The 24,317-nt window shown below is 49.9% G+C and overlaps 1 protein-coding gene across 2 annotated transcripts; it reads right to left on the bottom strand.

Annotated features, from left to right (window-relative positions):
- Positions 1-17: 17 nt before the first annotated feature.
- On the bottom strand, positions 18-23,474 carry PPP2R2D (protein phosphatase 2 regulatory subunit Bdelta). 2 transcript variants are annotated; one of them, XM_084210510.1, is made up of 10 exons: positions 23,341-23,474; positions 23,028-23,126; positions 12,517-12,614; positions 10,170-10,335; positions 9,017-9,129; positions 6,093-6,270; positions 4,763-4,927; positions 3,117-3,286; positions 2,946-3,037; positions 18-1,975 (listed from the first exon to the last, which is right to left on the bottom strand). In XM_084210510.1, the coding sequence occupies exons 1-10, from the start codon at positions 23,345-23,347 to the stop codon at positions 1,696-1,698; spliced, it is 1,368 nt and encodes a 455-aa protein (XP_084066636.1). In that variant the 5' UTR covers positions 23,348-23,474; the 3' UTR covers positions 18-1,695. The 2 variants fall into 2 exon arrangements, with proteins under 2 accessions (XP_084066636.1, XP_084066637.1); XM_084210511.1 differs by having other exon boundaries at positions 23,028-23,123; positions 23,341-23,443.
- Between the last annotated feature and the right edge of the window lie 843 nt (positions 23,475-24,317).

Here is a 24,317-nt window from a genome sequence, read left to right as displayed (position 1 = left end):
CACGGCCAGGTAAACATTTAAAATTTATTAAACTTTTTGGTCAAAAGAACTGAACAATTATGTACAACCCCACGGATCGGCTCGAGCAGGTGTTGGGAACGCAGTCGGTTCAATGCTTCAGCGACCCCCCAGTTCCACATCTCCAGAGTTCCAAAGTGTCACAACCAACTACAGGACAGGACTGGCTGGACTGAGCCTTTCCCGGGAGAACCTCAGGCTTTGCCCTTCCCACCTTCCTGGGATCCAGCAGCTCGGGGGCGGTACCGGGAGGGGCGGGACGGCCACGGTTTGCTCTTGGGACTGGAACATGCCTTTGTTCCAGGGAAAACGGAGTGTAACCACACTTGGGGCTGGCTGGGGGAAAGCTTGGGGCTCTGGGAAGGAGTTCCCGGGCTGCAGGCACCTGGCAGAGTCAGCCTCTGGCTGCTGGGGGCTGCTGGACGTGGCCCCGGGCTCATCCGGGGGAAGGGGATGTGATTTAGGCCTCTTTGGAAGAAAAAAAGAACAAAGAAAAGAAACAGTACCTAAGGCTTAAAACAAGTGAGCAAGAGAGCTCCATCCAGCAGCTGCTGTCCCGCCAGCCGGGGCTCTCCCTGGGCAGCCCAGCCCGGCCCTGCTGCAGCACAGCCTGGAGTGGCTCTGGAACTGCAGTGGGAAATGCAAGATTCTATGCCAAATACTTAAAATAAACTGTTCCCTTTGTGACAAATACTAAAAAGGTTAAAAACCATAACGCACGTCAGGTCTGTCTCTGGCTGAGGGTGAGATGCACCAGGAAGCTGCACGTTTATCCTCAGAGCAGAGAAGGTGTCGATGTTTTGGTTCCCTCCGTGCAAGGCCGACACTTGGTTAAGGCTGTGGATGTTTCTAGGACCCTTTCCATCTCCTACTTGGCACACACAGAGCCTTTGACAACAAATCCAGTGCAACTCCAACTCTATGACAATGCCATGGAAACTCTAAATTCAGAATCTGAAATACTACACAAAAAAGTTCGTATTAGTCTGCCAAAAACTCGGTGTTTTGGGGCAAACCCTGTCAGAGGTGCCACCAGAACTGTTCTGCACCAGCTCAGGACATGCAATACAAAAAGAAGACTGAATACATCCCTCCAGCTCTAAGAACACGTTTGATAGGCTGTTATTTATTAAGTGGTTTCCACCAAAAGGTGTGGTTATAGGTACAGTTGGTGAGTAAATAGCCATGGACACCTGCCTAGACCCCAGCTCAAGCCCTGCTGCCGTGCTCTGAGGTCAGGCCCTGGCCCGGGCCCAAGGAGGAACGGACAGGCATCAAGCACGAGAAATGTTCTGAAAGGCCCAAATATTACAGCAGAGAGCGAGAAATTACACTTTTATGACAACTTTTTCTTCTCAGGTGTTAAATTTTTTGGTCTATAAACTGGAAAGGAAGGCTCAGACATCAATAAATACATTTGTTTTGAGTGTTGGCCTCATTGAGCACTGTCCACCAATTCTGCCTCCGAGGGTCCGCCCCGAAAGCCACGTGGACGCTCCCACCCCACCGAAGGCAGAACCACACCAGGAACTCAAAGCCAGGCCAGATGCTCTCCGATAGCTCAAGGGAAGTAAGTGCATCAATGTTCCTCACTGATAGGACAACAAGGCCTTCTGTTACAGATAAACAACTGAGCTGAACTATGTGAGACGAGACTCTGTCCGCGGGCAGCCATCCTTAGTTAACCTTTTCCTGGAATAAATACAAGTTATTGGTGGCAGCTACAGCGATGATGTTCTCCATGGGGTGCCACGCTGTGTGCAGAATCTTCTTGTTGAAGTCCAGACTGTCAACGGTAATTTCGTCCTTCTTCCTCTTGCCACTAGTGCACACTTTGCGCGGCTTTAGGATGGCACGAGGCTTGCTGCTCTCCCGGGAGGCCTCCAGGGTGGTGTCCCGGAGTGTGCTCCGCTCAAACGTCCGGAAGAAGTTGTTGTAAGATCCAGTCATGATTGTACTGGTTCAAGGAAAAGGAAGGCACATCTTGTAAGAAATAAAATCCACCCCCTCCTCTCACTCTTACACGTGACCGTCAGACCATGCTCATCACCAGACCATGGCATTCCGTTCCTCTGGGGCTTGAGCACTGCTTCCAGTGCACCACTTCTCTCTTAGCGTCCCTCCTGCTACTGGCACTCAGCTGCACTGACACTTTGTTCAGCTGCATGTGAGCAAAGCATGTTTTCCTGGAGCTCCTCTATCCCTTTGTCCCTTGTCAACAGAAGTCAGACTGGTCTGGCTGGGAAGGACCCCAAATCCCACCACTGCCACCCAGCCAGGGCAGGGACACCTTCCCCTGTCCCAGTGCCACCCTGCCATGGCAGGGACACCTTCCCCTGTCCCAGCTGCTCCAGCCCCAGTGTCCAGCCTGGCCTTGGGCACTGCCAGGGATCCAGGGGCAGCCCCAGCTGCTCTGGGCATCTGTGCCAGGGCTGCCCACCCTGCCAGGGAACAATTCCCAATATCCCATCCATCCTTGCCCCCTGGCAGTGGGAGCCATTCCCTGTGTCCCAGCACTCCAGGCCCTTGTAAATACTGTCCAGTTTCTGAGCTCCTTCAGGTACTGTGAGGCCCCCCCGGAGCTTCTCCTCTCCACGTGAGCAGCCTTTCAGAAGAGCCTGAATAGCCTCTCCCAGCCTTTCCTCCCAGCAGAGCTGCTCCATCCTGTGAGCATTTGGTGCCTTCCTCTGGACTTTCTCCAGCAGCTCCAGGTCCCTGCTGCGCCGGGCCAGCTCTGCAGGTGTGGGCTCACCTGGGCACAGGGCAGGAACAGCCCTGGCAGTCCTGCTGGTGTGACCTGCCTACTGCAGGGATGTGTGCCCTCCCATTTGTGACTCGGAGCCGTTGGCACCCCGTGGGGAGCGGCCAGCCCGGGCCCTGGCCAGGCTGAGCCCCTCCCCAGAGCTGGGCCCTCCCCCCAGCCTCACCTGTCGGAGCCGTTCCAGCAGCACTCGAACTTGTCGAAGATGCAGTCGTTCTCGTACAGGGAGCACAGCTTGCTGCGCAGGTACTCGTGCACCTGGGGACAGGGACACGCGTTGGACACGCACCCGGGCACGGGGACAAAAGGGACAGCACAGCACGCGTGGCTGCTCTACCTGGTAGGTCTCCACGGGCCTGTTCTCCATGTTGAGGTCCCACACCTTGACAGACAGGTAGTCTCTTGTCATCATGTATCGCCCGCCGTGGCTGAATTTCACATCAGATATCGAGGATATTATTTCTGAAAAAAATGATCTGCTGCTAGGATCTTCAGGTTCCTCAAAAACTGCAGAGAGAACACACAGTTCCACATGAAACCAACGCCAGCTCTTACATGGCCTCCAGTACTGGAGAATTTTAAATCAGTGACTAGCTTCATTTTGAAGAAAGTTGCTGTTAGACACTTCTCAGAAATAATCTCATTTTTAGCACTGTGGTGCTCTAGGTCACCAGAGTGCCAGATGTCCATCTCCAACATTCAACTGGAGCACAGCACCAGCAAACCACAACTCACAGGTCTTGGGGATCAACCAGAGCAGCAAACTGCAGTGGGTACTGTAACCATCACACCTGATCTAAACATCAGCCAGAACAGCAGCAGGTGGGAACAGCAGGGACCCCAACACCAGGAGACCACTGGACCACATACTTTTCTTTAGCTCTGAACCACAGCTGTACTAAACAAACCCTGAAATATGAGCAGCTACATCTGCAACACAGTTGCCGTGGCTTTAGAGAGCAGATCAACCCATGTGTTGTTTAAATCCACAAGTCAACCTCTGAAATCAGAGATTCCTGACCCAGGCTACCCAGATCTCACTCATTTTTGAAAGACCTCGTGTAGCAGGATGTGATTCAGTCACAAGCAGTTAAAAATAAAGTGCTTTTAAGTGATTTAATGCAACACTGAACCAGATCAGTGGGGTGGCCTTGCATTAGTCACTTCCCATTGCACAAGTATTTCCTTCTACCCCAAGAAAGCCCTCTCTGCACTGCAGGAAGCTGGCCTGGAAGTGTCTGTGTGGCAGGCACCCCCAGGGCTAGGCACTGCTAGAGCTCAGCTCTGCCAGCAGGGAACAGGAACACGTGGCTGCGTGCAAGGCCCAGGCACGATCCCCACGGCTTCCACAGCAAAGCCTTCTTTCCTCACCTGCTTGTGCTGTGGTGGCTCAGCAGCCGGGGAAGCAGCCACCCTGCATCCCTGGAAACTTCCAGGGTATATTCCTAGGGATTCATCCTATCCTAGCAGCTGCACTGGTCACAGGGGACAGCGATTCTGGCAGCAGCAGCCCAGTTTGCAATGCACAGAGGTGCAAGAGCTGCCCTGAAATGGCACGAGGAGAGCAGATACCTTGAGAGGCACCCAGCCTGAGTGTGGCCAGCAGACAGGCCTCACTGTGCCCAAAGCACTCGTCCCTGTCAGTTTATGAGGCACAAATGGGCAAAGAACAGCCAGGTGGTGCCTCACGCTACCGCTGTGCCCAGGGGTGGCTCAAGCAAGAGAACTGCGATGTGCCCAGCACAGCCCAGCGCTGCTGCACTCCCCTCCCCTGGTGCGCCCCAGGGAGGTTGGGTACCCTGTGGCCGGAGGGAAGGAAGGTGGGCAGGAAGGAGAGGAAGGAGGGAGGGCAGGCGGGCAGGAAGGAAGGAGGGCGGGAAGGCAGGCGGGCAGGAAGGAAGAGGAAGGAGGGCAGGCAGGCGGGCAGGAAGGAAGGAAGGAAGGAAGGAAGGAGGGCGGGCAGGAAGGAAGGAGGGCACTCACACTTGGAGTGCTGGTCGCACAGCGCTGACGAGCGCATGTCGCACAGGCGGATGGTGCCCTTGCTGCTGCTGTACACGAACACGTTGCAGTGGTGCGGGTGGAACTCGGCCGCCGTGATCACCTCCGTCAGCTCCTCCATGTTGGCTGGCTTGATGTCCACGATGTCTGCCACAGCTGGTCAAGGCCTGCAACGCTTCACACCTGAGCCCCTCTGGCAGCCTATCAGTGACATAGCTTAACAATGCCAGCTAGGAAACTGGGGCAAGAGCTTCCTTTCCACCCTGTGTAAGGTACAAGAGCGGTGGACGGCCTGGAGAACTCTGGATTTCACAAGTCACAGAATCCCAGAATGGTCTGGGGTGGGAGGGACCAGACTGCTCCCAGCCGCAATGTCCAACCTGGCCTTGGGCACTGCCAGGGATCCAGGGGCAGCCCCAGCTGCTCTGGGCACCCTGTGCCAGGGCTGCCCACCCTGACAGGGAACAGTTCCTTTCCAACATCCCATCTAGCCCTGCCCTCTGGCTCTGGGAGCCATTCCCCTTTGGCCTGTCATTACATGCTCTTTAAAAAAGTGCCTTTCAACTTTTTAAAAAGTGCTTTCTCCATCTCAAATCCACAAATGCTGGGCAGTTTCAGACTCCTGGAGTGAAAGACTATCTCACAAGAATCAAAGTCCAGTAAGTCCTCCTAAGCATACTTCTTAATGCTTCCTATTGCACACCAAATAAACCTCATCGCTTTACCTAAAACTTTGGAAAACCTGACCTAAAACATTGGATATTGACCTATTCAGGCATCAGTACTCCTGCAACTTTTATTTTACTGCAGATTTGTCAGTGTAAAGCACTCTGTTAGTTTTAGTTGCAGAGGTTTGCAGAAAGATCTAAAAATTACTTTTGCAGTTAATGGTATCACTTGACATGAAAAAATATTGAGATTTGGTTTCAAGAGAAGTGTCACTTGGTTAAGAGACCACAAACTTTGAAGGAAGTATCCGCAGTAACAAAGGATCTACTGCTCATATCCAACAACTCTTATTTAAGCTGATTGAATTCCACAAGTTAGGGATGCTCCCACAATTCCTCAATTTCTCCTTAGAAATCAAACCCTCTCTGATGTTTCTACTGACAGTTTTCCACTGGAGGCATGCTTGCCCTCAGCAAAGACTGAGCATCCCAAAGCCTGCTTTCACTGCATTACACCTCCAGACTTCAGAATCCTCTTTTAAGCCCTGGCTTCAAACACCCACTCTAATTAGCAACACTGAAATGATTCTCTTAAACACAGGCAGCTGAGCTGCACCTGCTGTGCAGAGGGCACCGAAGGATACTGAAGCTCCGGTTGGTGACCTCCAGGTGCCAGAGGTTGATGCGGAGGTCGTCGGCAGACAGGTACGTGGCGTAGTCGCTGTTGACAGAGATGGAGTTGATGTGGTAGGTGTGGGCGTTGGCGAAGGTCCTGCGCGGGCTGGCCTCCACCATCAGGTCCATGGGCTTCAGCGTTGGCACCTGAGCGGGCACAGAGCACATGGGCTGGGCACAGAGGCACTGCTGACCCCCACGGGGTCACTGCTGACCCCCAGACATCACCCTGGTACAGAGTCACTGCTGACCCCCACGGGGTCACTGCTGACCCCCAGACATCACCTTGGTACAGGGTCACTGCTGACCCCCAGACATCACCCTGGTACAGGGTCACTGCTGACCCCCAGACATCACCCAGGCACAGGGTCACTGCTGATCCCCAGACATCACCCGGGCACAGGGTCACTGCTGACCCCCACGGGGTGACCTGGGCACATGGTCACTGCTGACCCCCAGACATCACCCTGGTACAGGGTCACTGCTGACCCCCACAGGGTCACTGCTGACCCCCAGACATCACCCGGGCACAGGGTCACTGCTGACCCCCAGACATCACCCGGGCACAGGGTCACTGCTGATCCCCAGACATCACCCGGGCACAGGGTCACTGCTGACCCCCACGGGGTGACCTGGGCACATGGTCACTGCTGACCCCCAGACATCACCCTGGTACAGGGTCACTGCTGACCCCCACAGGGTCACTGCTGACCCCCAGACATCAGCCGGGCACAGGGTCACTGCTGACCCCCAGACATTACCCGGGCACAGGGTCACTGCTGATCCCCATGGGGTCACTGCCACCCAGGCACAGAGCCACTGCTGACCCCCAGACATCACCCAGGCACAGAGTGACTTGCTGACCCCCACAGGGTCACCCAGGCACAGAGTCACTGCTGACCCCCACACATTATCCAGCACAGGATCAGTGCCTTAGGAAAGACCCTCTGGGTTGAGTCCATACCTCCAGCACTGCTGAGGCCACCACCATCCCCTATCCCCAAATGCCACACACAGCTGTGAAACCCCTCCAGGGATGGGGACTCTAGCTCTCTGCTCTGGCCCACAAATCCAGCCTGTCCAGTTTCCCCTGCAGAGCTTCCTGCCCTCCAGCAGATGCACATCCCACTCACCTTCCATTCTCTGTCAACTCAGAGGCCGCCCTCGATCTCCTCAGCCAGATCATCAATAAAGACCTTAAACAGAACTGGCGCCAACACTGAGCCCTGAACCCCACAGCTTGTTTGATGGCAATTAATTAATTGCATTGCACAGATTTCTGTATTGATTAGGTGACTAAACATTTCTGAAATCCACTGAGCACAAAAAATACTGTGAGAGCACATGGATGCTGACTTTGGACACTGCCAAGAGGAAACCTCCCAGTCAAAGCCAGCCTTTGGTGCCTCACCCATGGGCTGTGTATGTAAACAAAGCCTTAGAAATGTCCCCAGACCTTGGACGGGTGCTGAGGAAACTGGCCAGAACAGTCTCCAAGAAAATTCCCAATTTGTTCATGAACAGTCAGCAGGAATTCAGGCACACCGGGGTGTTCTGCTCAGGGGTGCCTAAGGTAATCTGTCTTCCTGGAACAAGGACTGATCCAGCCCAGAGCTCCCTACCTGCCTTCTCAGTTTGTATCTCCCAGCCTGTTTACACCAACGAACAACTACAATTAACCCATTACTTTTTATCAGGCCACTGTCCTATCTCAGCAGAGTGCTCCAAGCCTGGCTGTGCAGCACAGGTGCACTAATGGGAAAGATCAGGAATGGGACTTGGAAATGCCACAGTCTCTGTGTAAAGTGCTGCTTCTCCTCTATGGCCATGTCCCCATGAACTTGGGCACTGTGTTTCTGTAACAAAACCTGCCAAGAGAGCCCCTGAGCTCCTGGTACACTCTGGCTCTCCAAACCCTGAGCATTTCAACACATGAAGGTTACCTCCAGTGAGGCTTTTCCTCCAGCCAGCTCTTGTTCAGATTTGGCTCATCCATCAGCCCTTCTCTCAGGCTGCAGTGCCTGCAAGGGCTGCAGCCCAGAGCAGCAGCAAGTGCAGGGGACTGACAGGAGAGGTTCCTGCTGCTGCTGCTCCCCCTGTGCAGGACAGTGCCTTAAGGAGCCCAAAGTGCCCCTCCAGTGCCCCAGCTGGTGCCTGCTCCAGCAGAGCAAGGCTGCAGAACCCAAAACTTCACTGGGACCTCCTCCTATCACTGGATCTTAAGGGACGTAGCTGCTCTCATGGAACACAATCCAATCCTGGCTTGCACACACTGAGGCAGCGGAAATCCTTTCCCAATGCATTTCTTACACAAAAGCTTTGGTTCAATGCTCAGCTTAGGCAAAAGCAAGACAAATCCCAAGAAATGATTCCAGCTGAAGTCCTAACCATGAAGCAGTGCCTTTTGAGAGCATCGAGAGTCTCAGTTCTGCTCCTGCTGATGGTGGAACAACACGAAACCCCAGGAAAAACCCCAACCCCACCTTTCATTTCTTGGTCTCCTGCTCCAAATGATCCCAAGTTTGGAGCACTAACCCTACCACTACAGCAGCATGATGTCCAAGACTATTCCAGTGCACATGAGGTTATCCAAACGTTTGAAACTTACTTTAATGAACACACCTTCATCCAGCCACAGAATACCTTATTCAAATTTTTGAGTCATACTCTTAGAAATACAGTATTCTAACGATGAAAGTTTTCCTCAAGCTTTCCAGAGGAACATTTTTTAATACTTTTTATATCTAAGAACATGAAGTGCCTCCATTTTTTTCTGAAGGTTTCAATGAGCCTGATGCAAACACCATTTTTGATTTGCACATTTCAGTTTGGTAGCACAGAGACAGAGAAGAGCATGCAGAGAGATGCACAAAGTCAAAGAGCAGAGACGTACCCGTAGTTCAGTGACTCGGCAAGGGTCCCTAAGTCTTCCATCTTCATCTTTTAAATTATAACCTTCGGCTCGTTTATCCCTTTCACTTATTTTCCATAGTTTAATAGTTTTATCTAAAACCAAAAAATTCATATGCTTGAGAATGGATTGAATACAAAATCAAATCAGTAAATATGGACTCAGCAGAGTGGACACGAGTGACCTGTCTGTGTTTCCCCTGCCTGCAGAAGAAGGACCCTGACGGAGTTCTTTACCGACAACATGAGGGGCGGTTTGAGTAGATCCCAATTTGTGCCTGAGCAGTAAGGCCCTGTGCCTCCCACTCACCCAAATGCCACTGCCTCGGGAAAGTTTCACACACCAATTACCCAAACTCCCCACTAAGCCCTGGATGATTAGGTGAATTACATTAGGAGACCACTGCTGGGGACAAAACCCAACAAACACATGAACTCCTCGTACTAACGGTCCTAAAAGAAACTAGGTTTGTCCCAGGCACCTGCTCAGAGCCAGCCAACGGCAGAGATCAGGATTTGCCCCAGTGTTTGGGCTTCCAAAGGAATGCACTTGCCAGATGTTACCAGAGAAGTGTTCCAAGCGCAGGCAGTGAGTGCACACTTGTCTCACCCAATGGTGAGAACCTTGGCTAACTGGAGCCAAACCTCTCCTCCCCGAACTCCTGCAGAGCATTTCAGATGACACCGTTTAAAGAATGCTTTATGAAGACTTCTATCAGAAGAAATGCTTTTAATTGCACAGACCAGCAGACAGAAGTCACTCCTGCTTTTAGAATTTCCCAATGACCTCACAAAGTGATCCAAACTGTTAGGAATAATGTATTCCTCTGATAATAAGGGCAAGTTTTTTCCACAGAATAGTTTGGGTTGGAAAATACCTTTAAGACATAAGTCTAACTGTCCGATTAACCCATGCACACAGTTCTACAATTTCATTTACAGATGCTTCATGATGCACCAAAACTAAACAGATCAAATATTCACATAGCCAACATTACAATCAAAACATATTTTGCATGTAATTAGAGAAGACATTAAAACAACCCCAAAATATGTCAGAAAAAAACCCCAGGTGTATGACAGGTGAGACAATATTCCAATGACAAAGTTCTTTGTGCAAAAGAATGGGCCCTTACCATTTGTAGACAGCAGGAAGTGAGCAGCATTCTGTTGTGGTAACCACCTAATTTTGTTAATTTTTTCCTCAATTTCTAGACTTTTCAAGTAGTCAAACTCAGGCTCATGACTCTGGAAGGTACTGTAAACATTGTATTCTCCCCGACAGAGAGGACGGTTTTTAGTCTGCAAGAAAAAGAGCATTTCTTGAGGCTGATGGCACTGGGTCCCTCAGAAATGGCCCACACAAAACAACCACTAGAAACTGTCAATCAGAATGTCAGCTTTTACAACAGCTCTTGAATTTTGAATCTTTAGTCTGTGATATTGTACCCAGTTTAGCATTAATACAGTGCACACAGCCCTTCCTCTTTAGAAATGTAGGTTTATGTTTAAATATCTGTGCACCCTTCAGGCTTTGCTATTCTCATGTAGTGGGTGCGGGAGCAAGGAACAGAGAGCAAAGTCCCAAGGTTCCCCAGATTTGCATTATCAGATTTGAGGCAACTTGTTATCAGGCTTTCTGAGTAGAGTTGGTGTCAGTGGTTTGTGGTGCAGAACAGCCCCAGGGGTGCAGTTTGCCCTGCAGTGTCTCACAGCTGTGGAGTTTCCACACTGTCACTGAACTCTCAGACTTTACATGAGTTTACCCCCTACACGTCACTGACTTGTAAGAATTTTGAGCAGGTTCCTCTCACCTGACCCCATCCAGAAGCTTCCTGCACTCAGAGTGAGCTGCCTTGGCACTGGTGCTTTCCCTCTCTACTCACATGTTTGGCTGGAGTAATTGCTGCTTGCAAGTGAAGTCAAGTCCTATGAGCCCAGGGCATGATGCAGAGCACTCCAGGCTGCTTTCCCAAATCCCAAGCGTCTGGGAAACTGTATAACTACCCTAAACTGTCACTGACCTAGTGAACCAAATCTTAAATACAAACTGGTTTAAAAATATGGTTATTATTTTAAGGTTCCAGTATTATATACTTATTTTAGATTCTTTCCTGCAGTTTTGCACATGACAGAAGAAACGTCCCTCATTCCCAACTCTTCCCTCAGTTTTCATGTGTTCCCAAGGAGGCAGCTAAATACTCCTGTGTGAACAGTCTGACCTGGGGTTTGGTTTTCCCCTCTCCAAGGAAGTGCCATGACAGGCAGGTTTTGCCTTACAAATCAACTGAGAGCCAACCCATAATAGTCCCCATCTACATCAGGCAAGTCCAAGATCCTGAGAAGTTCAGGATGTGCCTGAGGCACTTCTGACCTTATCTCTGGGCCTCAGTTAAGCCTCTGGCCACCCCAGTAAATGATGAATGAGCCTGGAGCCGTGTGGGTGCAGCCAGGTAGCATTTCAGCAGTGCTGGCACCTCCCTGCTCCAGAGCCTCCCAGTACAACCAGAGAGGCACACGTGGGACAGGCGGGGACCAGCAGCACAGTAAGCAGAAATGCAAAACACTGGCCAGGTGCTCATTAACAGAGCATCATCTGTGCCCACAAGGAGAGCAGAGGGGTTCTGCAGGAGAAATCCCACAGCACCCAAAGATCTGTAATATTCATGTACAGACAAGCTGAATTAAAATTCCATTATCAATTCTGGTATTTCTGACCCAGGAGAATGCTCAAACCCTCAAAGTCCTCTCAACTCCTCAAAGGACACAATATGCAGACACTTTGGTGAGAACTGCCTTGTGGAATACTGACTTTTTAAAGAACACTATCCCAGATTCCTCCCAGACATGACAATTACCTTTCAGCACTTGGTGGATGTTTCCCATCCCCACTGCTGCTCGGGATAGCCCAGCTTAGGATGAACACAGAGGAACATTAGAGCACTGTCACACAGCTGAACTGATGAAGGGGAGCTGTAGAAGTGCAGGAGGGACAGTGCTCCCACCCTCCTGATGGGAACCTCCTGATGGGAAATGCTCAAGTGCTTCTGGAGAAGTGGCTGTTTCCACTGGTTTTAAATCCTCAAACAGTTTTTAACTACCTTATCCTGTAGTTCTTGCAGCTTATTTCCTGAACTTCTTTTACATTCTCTCCCAAAGCATTTTGATTTATCTCAGATCAGCCTGACCCGGTGGAAAAATTCAGGAGAAAGTCCAAATTCTGCAAAGTGACACTGAGGACACCAGATACATATCAAGAGCTCAGTTGGATTTTGGGGACTTTCTTTTTTTGGAAGGAGGGAGGGGAACCCTCACAAAACCAACTTGCCAAGTACAGCACAGGGCAGATACTTAGAAAATCGTCTAACTTGGGGTTTTCTGAGAAAACTCTCCATTTAAACACTGGGTCATGAGCAGATGAAGTGAGACTGTGCAACACAAGAACAGTGTAGTAAAAACACTTTTGTTTTTTGAGTCACTGACCTCTTGTTCCCTTTGAAATATAACCACTCTGCCACCTTTGTCTCCTGTTGCAAGAAGATCACCAGTGTAATTAAATTCAACTGTTGAAATTATATCAGCTGTAAAGAGAACAGAAATAAACCAGCACTGTAATGTGGAAAGCAAATCAAGGAGTTCCAAGACTTGAGCACAAAAAAAGCATTAAAACTTGTATTAATGCAATGACAAAATTCTTCATTTACATCCTCAAATGCAGCCATGTTTCAAAGCCTGACACACTTTTACTGACAAGCTAAAACACTTACTCATTCCTCAGTGCAGGCCTTTAGTCATGAGAAGTACATTGGCTTAGGAACACAAGGTGTGTGTGCTGCCCCCGGGCAGGAACACTGCAGTGTCCATGGGGATATCCCTGCCCTGAACACTGCAGTGTCCATGGGGATATCCCTGCCCTGAGCTCCCCAAGGTGTGTCTGCTGCCCCTGGGCAGGAACACTGCAGTGTCCATGGGGATATCCCTGCCCTGAACACTGCAGTGTCCATGGGGATATCCCTGCCCTGAGCTCCCCAAGGTGTGTGCTGCCTCCAGGCAGGAACACTGCAGTGTCCATGGGGATATCCCTGCCCTGAACACGGCAGTGTCCATGGGGATATCCCTGCCCTGAGCTCCCCAAGGTGTGTGTGCTGCCCCTGGGCAGGAACACTGCAGTATCCATGGGGATATCCCTGCCCTGAACACTGCAGCGTCCATGGGGATATCCCTGCCCTGAGCCTCCCCCAGGGATCCCACCCCAGTGTGTGCATCCTGCCGGGTGTGCTGCTCCCACCTGCAGCGTGCCCTGATCCAGGTGAGGCTGAGGCACACCTGCCTTCCCCAAGCCAAGCACTCAGGGAGTTAGTAACTTCAGGAGCCTGGAACAGGCAGCTCTGCTCAGCCAAAGGTGCAAAGTAGAAACAAAACTCTTCAGTTGAGCTTCCTGAACCAGCTCCGTGCAGAAGCATCAGCGAGGACACATGGAAGCAGGAGAGCAAAGGAAAAGCCCTCAGGACCTGCAGTGCCCTGGGGTTGGAGAGAGGCCAGTGCTTATCCCTCAGAGCAGCCCCAGTCCCTCTGGGAGGTGGCAATAAAGAAATAATTGCCACTGAACAACCCCAGCCAAGGGGAGGTGAGATAAGGAGCTGGAAATGTCTGTCCCGGGGCTGGGGCAGATGGTAACAAACCCAACAAAGCACTCAGCAAACACTGCTCCTGCTCACATCAAATATTGCATTTATGATGCAGATAGCAAAATTCTGAGGTTTGAAGTGTATCATATCAATTAGTACCAGAGTGTGCAATTGGAGACTCCCTGGAAACTCCTTTCCTGTATTGATCTTGATGTGCTATCTTTGAAATTCCTTTCAATAATGCCACACTCTCATGACAAAGGTGATTAGAAACACTAACCAGTTTTCTCAATATAAATTCATTTTTCGTCTTTTATCTATGATGCCCTTAAAAGTTTTTTCCTAGTATGGAGAGATAATGATTTACCTTCTTGGATTAAAAAAAAATTATTTAGAACAACTAAATAAATGAGTAAATACAATCTTTCTACAGATTATGTGCCAGATTTATGCCAGCCTTCAATATCACATTACTAACCAGCTTTTGGACACATCCAGTTTTATAGCCACCTACCTTTCTTTTAAGGGAATTACTAGTCAATTATCAGTTATTATTAACTATACACAGGGATTTTAGAAGACAACCTGGAGAAGCAGGAAACCAAGGAAAAAGAAACAAAGTGAGAAGGTAAGCAATCAGTGAAGTGACTTCTCTGAGAATTTGATGACATTTTCAGTACTCAGACAGGAAGAAGCCCTTGAGTTATGGCAGTTTATTAGTAGCAAAACCTATATTCCACTACCACCCCCATCTGCAAGCCCTTCTAGCAAGGATGCCTTTTACCCTTGGAGAATTAGATAGAACAGCAGTAATAAATGCCTCCTTAGCACATATAATTCTTTCAAAGTCACAAAAGCTACTTTTCCATTTTATTTTAGAAAAAGAAGTTATTATTAGCTTCTCCCATTTTCTACTGGAGTATTCACACACTTATTTGCTCAAAATAATCTGTGTACCATTTTTGTTTCTCAAAAATGCCCAAACCAGCTGCTGACACAGCCATTATTCCCCAGCAGTGCTACCCAGACAAACAGAGTCTTGGGTGGAAACGCAACAAAACACAGACACTATCCAAATTCCATGGCTTGAAACAAGAAATGCAGGGAGAGGAAGGGAAAAGAAGATGCACTGAAATAGTCTGTCACCAATATGCTCTAGGGAACAGGGAACTGGGGGGGCACAGCAGGACAAAAATAGAGAAGCTTCCTTCAAATATTTTCTAAGTTACAAAATTTGGAATATGAGCAAATACCTGCTTTAATCGTCCTGTACTTGTTTTATCCATAAATGTACGAATTATAAAGTTTTCCCTATAGGCACGTTTAATTGAAGCAGATCAATCCCCCAAATCATTCCACCCACTATCCTCAGCACTCTACCATCTCAAAACAGGTGAAATAAAAAAAATATTCCAATACTCCAAGTAAAGCACAGAATGAATTCCACACCATCCCTGTTCTGCTCAACACTTCACCCACCTACATTTGCTCTTCACTTCCAAGTCACCTTAAAACTTTTAGGAAAGAACAAAGCAAACCTCTGCAGGCTCTTCATCACTGCATTAACTCTGGGATTTCTAGGCTTTTTTTATTAGATGTCACAACTGCTTCTCAGGTATACAAGCACCAGTCTTATCCCCCTGCCTTACCTTCCCTGCCAGCAGAGTAACTCCCAATGGAATGTGGGGACGGGTGAGCAAAGCCAAACCAGTGTGATATTTGCCCATGGACAGCACCCCAAGGCTCTTTTAAGGTACTGCTTTTCCAGAAACAGAGGCTTGTCCAGCTGTCCCTCCAGTTCTGCTCCCGTGGGGCTGGGACTTGCTCTACACCCATGTAAATCCTCCTCCTGTAACCAGGGAGGGCAGCAATCCCTGGGACTTCACAGTAACATACAAGGCTGGCAATATTTCTTTCCAGACAAGAAAAATTCATCTTTAGCCTCACTTCTGGAAATGAATTCCAACTTGGTTACACGGCATCCAGAAGAGAAACTCCAAGCTGTTTTCACAGCTGGTGTATTAAAAGGATTGCTGGCAACTACACTGTGATTTTGCCCCCCCAAATTTAAGAGCACTCATCACTTCCATGGGATGGGTAGGAAACACCATCCCAACACATCAGAGGCCACAAATCCAGCTGTGCAGTAATGTGGTGGAGCCCACTGCCTGCCTCAGGACAGCCCTGTAAGCCCTGACAGATGTGACAAAGCTCAGTTTGAGTGCTCTGAGCCTTTCACCATCTCTGCTGAGTGCAAACCTCCCGACAAACAACCCCTGCCAGAATTCTGGAAGTTTACAGCCTCCAGAGCCTCCCGGGCAAGCTCTGCTGGGAGTGAAGGGAGCCAGGGTGGCAGAGACCAGCTTTTGTAAGGATTTGGAGATGACAGCAAGCTTATACCTGCAAACTAACTTAATCCCCCAAGGATTCATCCCGGGTATTTCTGACACCGGTATCAACGCCCGGGCTCTCAGCTGAGGTAATGGAGAATGCAAAGAGATCCACAACATCTACATCAGGTGCCTAAAATTAGCTCCTGTGAACTTTTCCTCTCTAAGCTGGCGGTGCATTGCTGCTCTGGTTAAAACCCAAACCTGAAAACATGGAATTACCTGATGGCTCACACAGGAGAGAAGGAATTCGCAACTGCAACTTGCACTCAGGACCAACACTAATGAGACATGGTCAGCACCAGTGCCTCTCATCCTCCTGAACTGCTCGGGGCCTTTTGTCCCAAACCCACTGCTCAGAAATGTAGTGAAAAGGAACCAAACACTCATAGCTCTCTCACAGCACCTAAAAAGGAGGCTGTTCCAGCTTCCAGCGCATTTTAACCTAGAATTTTCCAAATATGTAATGGACAACGTACCACTTCAGCACACAGCCTGAACAATGCCTGCCCCAGGCAAACCTGGCTCCTGTCCTGCTCCCTAGAGAGGAGTCTGAATGCACAGCCCCATTTCCCATGACCCATCCTGGGACCAAAGCAGGAACTTCTGTAAGGCCCAGGGAAACTCTACAGAGGCTCCTGCTTTGAGAGGAAATGGCTGGACTGGCCCGCAGGCAGATGGTTGGCATGGACCGTCAGGGGAGCTCCCACTGCCAGTGGGAGCTGAGCAGAGGGAATATTTCTGCAGCTGTGATCAAGCTAAGAGGTGACACACCTTTCCCTCCAACACTGCTATGCTACAAAGCTGGAGTTATCCTGTGGCTGGAGAAAGCTGTGAGAGGCACTGTGTGATCTCCCACAGCACATGGGAAGCAAGCAGAGTGCAGAAGGGATCAGTGTAGGTCATGTGCTCCTGCATCAACTCAGAGAGCAGACACTGGGATCCCCTCGGAATGCTGTGCTGAACTGTGTGATACAACATCAGAAGGAACACAACTCTCTTTGCAGCCTACAGGGACAACAGACCATTCTGAGGGACCACAGGTGACAAACGTGGGCAGTGAGAACAGCAAGGAGCCATTGCTTCAGAGAAACTCGGGAAAGACTCCGCAGATAAAAAATATAATAGGAGAAAATAAGATCAGTCAAAAAAACAGAGAGCCCCTTTAGAGGGAAGAGATTATCAAACAAAATGAAGCAATTCAGAGACCAGCACCTGCTAAAGAGCAAATAATAGAAAAAATGTTTAAAAACCAAAATCCTATCGGAGCTTAACAAGTTCCAGACACATAGGGCCTCAGAACTGCTTGTCACTGATCTGCAGTAAGTGCACTTCCCAAACACTCCCATGGATATGCAGCTGCACTGAAGGCTCTGCGGTGGGCAGAGGGAAGCAGGGGTGAGAAGTCAGACAGGTCTCCAGTGGGAATGGCTGCTGGCAGCACCCTGCTTCGCCCTCCTGGTGCTGGGCAGGCAGGCAGTGCATTGCAGCCGCTGCAGGACTCTGACTCCAGCACCCACCTCTGCCCCTCAGCCTCTCCCTCCTCCCTGTCCATGTCACTGACTCGCTTCCAGCTGAAGGAGGGCTGTCCCCTACAGCTGCCAGGACAGCCAGTGGAACAGAGGGGGCCACCCTGCAGTGGGAAGGGACCAACTGCTCTTGCTGTCAGTGCTCCTGAAGTGCTGCTTCCTAACAGCCGAGAGAAATCACAATCGCACTGAAACATGAGCCAAACTTTACAGCTGCCAATAACCACCTGACAATATACATACACATCCAAGTTACTCCAATCACCTATTTCTCAGAATATGCCTCCTTATATACTCAATCTGTACATTTCCACTTTCAGGACTTCGTTGAAGAGTTACCACAGGAGTGAGGTGTACCAGAAATCAGGAGAATAAGCCAAAGGGGTATAGTTTTGCTCAGACCAAACTTCTCTCAGCTTACAGCACTGAACCCTCTGCCAACCTAAAGTATTTGTAAGGTCTAACTATTTTTTTAGTGCCCTAATACTCAAATCACTTGTGAAATTGGCTTGAATTGCCTTTAGGCACCTGGCAGTGTTTAACTTAGTCCAAAATAACTCTCCTTTTGGGACTAATTGAAATCCTTGAACAGATTTAAGGTAAAGCAAGAGCAGGGCACCGGCCAGCCAGGAAGCAAAAGCTCTTTGAGGTCAGTGCTGCTGCTGACAGGCCACGGCAGACTCCAAACATCTTGTTTGGAGCTGTGTGGGAAAGCCTGCCAGCTCCTGTGTGTCCTGGATGCCTGGAGCTGAGCCACCTGGCTCCTGGAGGAGCGCGCAGGCTGTTCTGCTGGGAGCACAGTGTGGACGGACAGACAGACAGACAGGCAGACAGGCAGCAGCAGCACCCTGCTCCAGGGGCTGCCAGCACGCCCAGGAATGGCATAGCACCCCAGAGCTCTGGCTCATGGCAGATGTGAGTGCCATCCCCTCAGGCAGCTCAATCTGTGTTTTGTATCAATGGAACCAGCCATGACCTGACACTGGGAGTCCAGTCTCTGAATGACATCCCAAAAAAGCTGTCTTCTGAGTTTGGGGTGCACAGAGCTGTCTGTGTCAGTGCACAGAAAGCCAGACCAGCATGGCACGAAAAGGAGCAGCAAAGCCAGAGCTCAGTTCCACAGATGTGCTCCTTTCCTGCCTGCAGAGCTTGCCCTGCCTTCCCTACAAGCCATGAGAAATTCTGGAGGCTGTTTCTCAGATTCGTGACATAATCCAGTACTCTTTGTGCAAATCTACTGCCTCGGTATTATTTTTTAACCTTTGGAAGACTAATTCCAATAAGCCTTCTCCTACTAGAAGTGTATCTAATTAATTCATGCTATTGTTAGTTTTTTCTAAGTAGCTCATTGTGATGGTTTTGGGTGTACTTCTATCAGGAGTTCACAAAAGTCTTAACATGATGCTAAAATCAAATTTTTCTTTCAGTTGAAGCTTTCACACTTCCCATCCTTTAAAAAAAATAGTGGTTTTGTAATTTTTCATTAGGCTTTTCCCTCTGCACACAGCCTGCCTGTCTGCAGGGACAAATCCAGTGGCTCCCACTGCTCACACAGGAAGGCTTGCATTAATTCCTGTATTCCCACTACCCAAATTGCTTTGTTGCGCATTCCCAGTTACAACTCTGCAATTGATATTCACTCCTTATTCAAACTCTTCATCATTCACAAGCTACATCTTACCAAAGCTTCATATTTCATCAAAATATAATGATGGAATCCCAGCCTGCTTTGGGTTGGAAGGGACCCCAAAGCCCACCCAGTGCCATGGCTGCATGGGCGGCAGGGACACCTTCCCCTGTCCCAGGCTGCTCCAACCTGGCCTTGGACAGTTCCAGGGATAGCCACAGCTGCCCTGGGTAACCTTAAGGCTTCAGGGAAGGCAAAGAGGCATCTGAGGTCCTGCTCATGGCAAAGCACTGGCTTTCAAGGAAAAACCCAGCCCAAACCCAGGTTACAGCCCACCTTCTGCCCCTCTGCAGCACAACTGTCACCTCCAGGCATGACCAGTGACTTAGGGTGACAGCAAACAGCACATGCCAGTAGTCACTAGTTCCCTGCCTTCCAGTTCTTACAAAAAAAAGACATATTAAAGCTTGCAACCAATTCTGCATCTCCCTTCATGCAACTGAACCAGACATCACAGAGCTGCACCCCTACTGAAAGGTTTTTTTTTAAAGCACAAAACCATGCCCGAATTTCCTTTAAGAACACAAAAACAGTAAAAGTGAATTCCTCAACCACACCTGAGAACGTCTTAAACCACTGATTTGTAACAACAATTTCTAAAGAACATTTCTAAATCACTTGTAGCTGCACTCAGGATTGCAGGCTAATATATTTTTATCAGATGGTGGTTGTCTTTGCTCCTTGTGTTCTGCTTCCTGGCAAACTGCTGAGGTGTCTGACCCAGCACCTAACAGGCACCAAAAGCAGAAGAAGAGTTGGCTGAAGTGATGGTAACAAGGGATATCTCAGTTTGGCAGGACAGTCAATCAATACCAGTCACTATCTGGAGAATTAAAAAAAAAAAAAGTTTATTTTTTGGATCACTGACTGGAGATACAGCACTGCATCCACAAGGGGTCATGGATTAGATGCAGAACATCTAGCCCACGGGAATTTGGGCATAATCTGTATATTACTTATTAAAACAGATTTACATTTTACTTGCCCAAAAAAAGGAGCCTCCCAAAACGGACAATTTTGAACATGCAAAACAAATTCAACACAAAAATCATGCAAGTGATAAAGTCTCTGGCAGCATTTGTATTCTCTATTTAGAAAGGTCTTTCTACATAAAAAGCAGCCCAAGAATTACAAGTTCCATGGGCAATCAGTGCAAGTTTTGGAGTCACGTGGTTAACACTAACAGCAAAATTACAACACAATTTTTAATTAGCTTTGTTTTCAAATTGTGATGGTTGCCATCCCTAACATTAGATCTTTCACACAATCTCTGTTTTATCCCCCAGTCCTCTTCCCTGAATCCAACTAAACTTTTCCATTCTAGAAGAGTCATATCCAACCCTTTACAAAATCCATATTCAATAAGTGATGGATTATCCTGGTCTTTCAGAAACGGTCAGACTGAACAGTGCCCTTCTCTTTCCTGACACAGAGCCTGAACAGAGGTCAGGGATTAGTCACTGAGGAAAGGCAAGGCACAGACAAGACAAAGAGGAGACAGTGATTTTCTGTATTAATGCCCCAGTTAGGAAAATCCAGCTGCCAGTCTGATACAGCCACTTGTCCCAGTGTTTGCGATGAAGCCAGACACCTGAGAAACATCTATAAAGTATAAAATGTATGTTAGAACTGCACTGTAAAAGGAAGGATTTTCTGGTAAAGTTGCCTGGCTGAGCAGTTTCAACTCCTGAATAAACCTCTAAGAAAATCCAGCAAAACACTTTGCATGGAATAGGCTGGACAGCAACTTCATGGTGTTCTCCTCCTCTAGAGAGCTGATTTTTCAGAAAATAGACCAAAAATTGACAGCAGTATCAAGTTTGCACAGTCACAAAAATTTATGTGCAATTTGAAGGCCATTTCAAGGCAACAGTTGTCCATCAAGCAGGTTTAGATAGATGAGCAGCTTGGTAAGAGAGGATTTAAAAGATGGTAATGAGTAAATATGTCCCTAACTGAGGCCCAAAATCTAGCCACGTATTTGTACTCTTACTAGGAAATGAAATTTGGGCAGTTATTAGCAAACAAATAGCATATTTTTTATATTTAATTCCAATTTCAAGACAAAATGTAAGAGGAGAGGAAAGGCCACAAATCAAAGCAAAAAATCAAGAAGTCACAAAGCCTGTAAATAGTTCTGGTATTCCCACAGGAAAATAAAACTTTAGTGACAGTTTTGCAAAATCAGGTGCTGAATGATTCCTGGAGCTTTCCTGCTCTGTGCAAATCCAGGCTGCACAGGAGTTACCTGGGAAGCAAGATGCTCCCAGGAGCCAGATGTCCCCAAGAATAAATCCTTTACTTATGGAGAACTGACTTTTAGTCACACAGGTGACAGGTCCAAGAAAAAAGAAAGATTTAAAAAACATACAAGCTACTTAATATACCTTTCTACAAGATTTCTGGGAACTTCAGAGCAAGCTACAAACATATAGTTTGAAGAAAAAGGAAGAAAACAACTGAGTGAGTCCAGTTTCTTGAGCAGTTTCCAGCCTACCCCTCCAATGGCCATTATTCTAAATGGAATGCCAAACAAGTGGCATGAAAATGAAAACACTGTCAGCACAAATTCCCCATAGCAGGCAGCAAGGAAAAATATTTACTGCATCCAGTAACAAAAATAAAATCCCAAACACATGCTGAGCACACACGGCCCTGCAAGTTAATTCACACTTTAGAAAGGAGCGCTGCCAGCATGGACAGTCAGAACACAGAAAATTTAGGGGCAAAAAAAGAACATTCTCATCAGAGTCAAACAAAACCTCCACCCAGGTTCTGCACTCCACAGAAAACACTTTTCCCAGTTAAAACATTTCTTGTTTTCTACTCTGTCCAAAACATGAAGCGCCTGGAAAGTTTCAGAGAAATGTGAAGGTGTGCCCTTTTTCCCTGCTTAATATCCCTATTAATAGCTCCCAAACGTTAACAAGTGGGAATCAAATCTCTCCACAGCTGCAGGAACCCTTTAAACTGCACTTTTCAATGCAGCACAAATGACAGAGCTGCACTCTCTGTGCGTCAGAGCGAAACTTGACAAGCCTGACAGACTCCACTGGTGTTTCTTTTTTTCCTCTCCCTGGATCGTATCACTGTTGTTACCTTTTATCCTAAGCCCAGAACTGTAGACAGTTATCCTAAGCCCAGAACTGTGCCCAGTTCTGGGCTGCTCAGGACAAGAAAGTCAAGGAGCTGCTGGAGAGGGTCCGGCAGAGGCCACAGAGGTCATTTTGGGACTGGAGCATCTCTGAGATGAGGAGAGACTGTGGGAGCTGGGCCTGGTCAGGCTGGAGAAGGGAAGGCTGAGAGGGGACCCACCAAGCCCTACAAATCTCCCCAGGGGCTGTCAGAGGCCGGTGCCAGGACAAGGAGCACTGGCCAGGAGCTGAACCACAGCAAGTTCCACCCCAACGTGGGGAAGAACTTCTTTCCCTGGAGGGGCAGAGCCCTGGAGCAGCCGCCCAGGGAGGGGCTGGGGTCTCCCTCTGCAGAGCCATTGCAAACCCTGCTGGCCACGTTCCTGTGGCCCTGCTGCAGGTGGCCCTGCCTGGGCAGGGTTGGGCTGCGTGATCTCCAACCCCAACTACCTAGGGATTCAGGGATTCACACTAAAGACCTGGGGGAAGGCGCCGTGACTGCTCTGCGATGCTCTACGGGTGGGAGCTCGCTTAGTCATGGCACACACCCCCCGGCACGGCCGGGGATGCTGCGGCGCTGCCCCGCGGCCGCCCGGGAGGGCTCAGCGTGCAGGGGCTCCCCTCACCTTCCGCCACGTCCTCGTCGATCGCCCCCTTCACCTGCAAGAAGCACCACTGCACCTCGTTGTTGCTGCCGCCGCCGTCGCCTCCAGCTCTCGCCACTACTGCGGAGGGAGAAAGGGCGGTGAGAGAGGGAGGGAGAGAGGAGACCCCTCGCCGAGCCCGGCCCGGACCCCTCGGGGCCGCCGCGCTCCCGCATCACCCGCCGGTGCCGCCCGGCGCGGCCCGGCCTGCGGCCGGCTCCCGCGGCCACACGGAGCCGACCCGCGGCCCATCCCGGCGCGAACCCGGAGCCGAGCGCGGAGCGCGGACACAGACCTGCCATGGCGGGGGGAGCCGCGGGAGCGGGGCCGGGAGCGGGGCCGGGAGCGGGACGGAGCCGCCCGGAGCCGCGGGAGGGTTCGCGGTTTCAAAATGGCGCCCATTGCCGGGCGGCCCGGCCGTGACGTCACCGCCGGCTCCCCTCAGGGAGGGCGGGCCGGGCAGCGAGCGGGGCGGTGATCGTGGCACCGGCTCGGTACCGGTACCGGCCGCGGCGCCGGCGCCGGTACCGGTACCGGTACTAGTACTGGTCCGGCGGGGCGAGCAGGGTGGCGGGAGCGGGAGCATGAGCATGAGCATGAGGAGGAAGAAGAAGAAGAAGAAGTGGTGGTCTTGGTGCTGTGGAGGCGCTTCCCCAGGCGCCAGCGAGGGCTCCACGCGCGCTGCTCCAAACGCGACTTTACGTGAAGGGACGGGGCGGGACCGCCACAGCGGAGAGATAACGCTGTGCTTCCCGATTTAATTCTGCTCGCTCCCTGAAGGGTTAATTGTAATGAGGGGAAAAAAACAACAAAAGCAACAAAAAACCCCAAACGTGCCTCTGACTCGTTTCCGCCTTCAGCGAGCGCCAGAGCCGGGCTGAGGGGAGGGAGGGTAGCGGGGGCTCAGGAGGTCAGCGCTGCTCTGGGACAGGTTTATCACAGAATCCCAGAGCCACTGAGGCTGGAAAAGCCCTCCAGGATCACCGAGTCCCAGCTGTGCCCCATCCCCGCCTTGTCCCCAGCCCAGAGCTCTGAGTGCCACTTCCAGGAATTCCCTGACACCAGCGATGGGCACTCCACCCCTCCATGGGCAGCGCCTGCCACGGCCCGACCGCTCTCTCAGTGACAGCATTTCCTAAGCCCGGCTCAGCTCTGGTGTCTCTCACAGCATTTCCTAAGCCTGGCTCCACTTCTTTTCCTAGCACAAGTACTGGAAGTTGCGAAGATGCAATTTCTGCCCCTAAGTCCGAGACAGCAGAAAGAAATGAAAGT

The sequence above is a fragment of the Fringilla coelebs genome (genome assembly GCF_963513975.1).
Source record: "Fringilla coelebs genome assembly, chromosome: 8".
NCBI lineage: Eukaryota > Metazoa > Chordata > Aves > Passeriformes > Fringillidae > Fringilla > Fringilla coelebs.
The sequence above is the reverse complement of the archived record's forward strand: the minus strand, read 5'-3'. Positions and strand labels throughout refer to the sequence as shown.

Excerpts from the sequence above, each read along its gene's own strand:
- PPP2R2D (XM_084210510.1), bottom strand. Across the intron at positions 9,130-10,169 it reads CTTCCTGCTGTCTACAAATG|ATAAAACTATTAAACTATGG; the intron begins GTAAGGGCCCAT and ends TTTTGGTTTTAG. Across the intron at positions 4,928-6,092 it reads GGTCACCAACCGGAGCTTCA|ACATCGTGGACATCAAGCCA; the intron begins GTATCCTTCGGT and ends CAGCTGTGGCAG.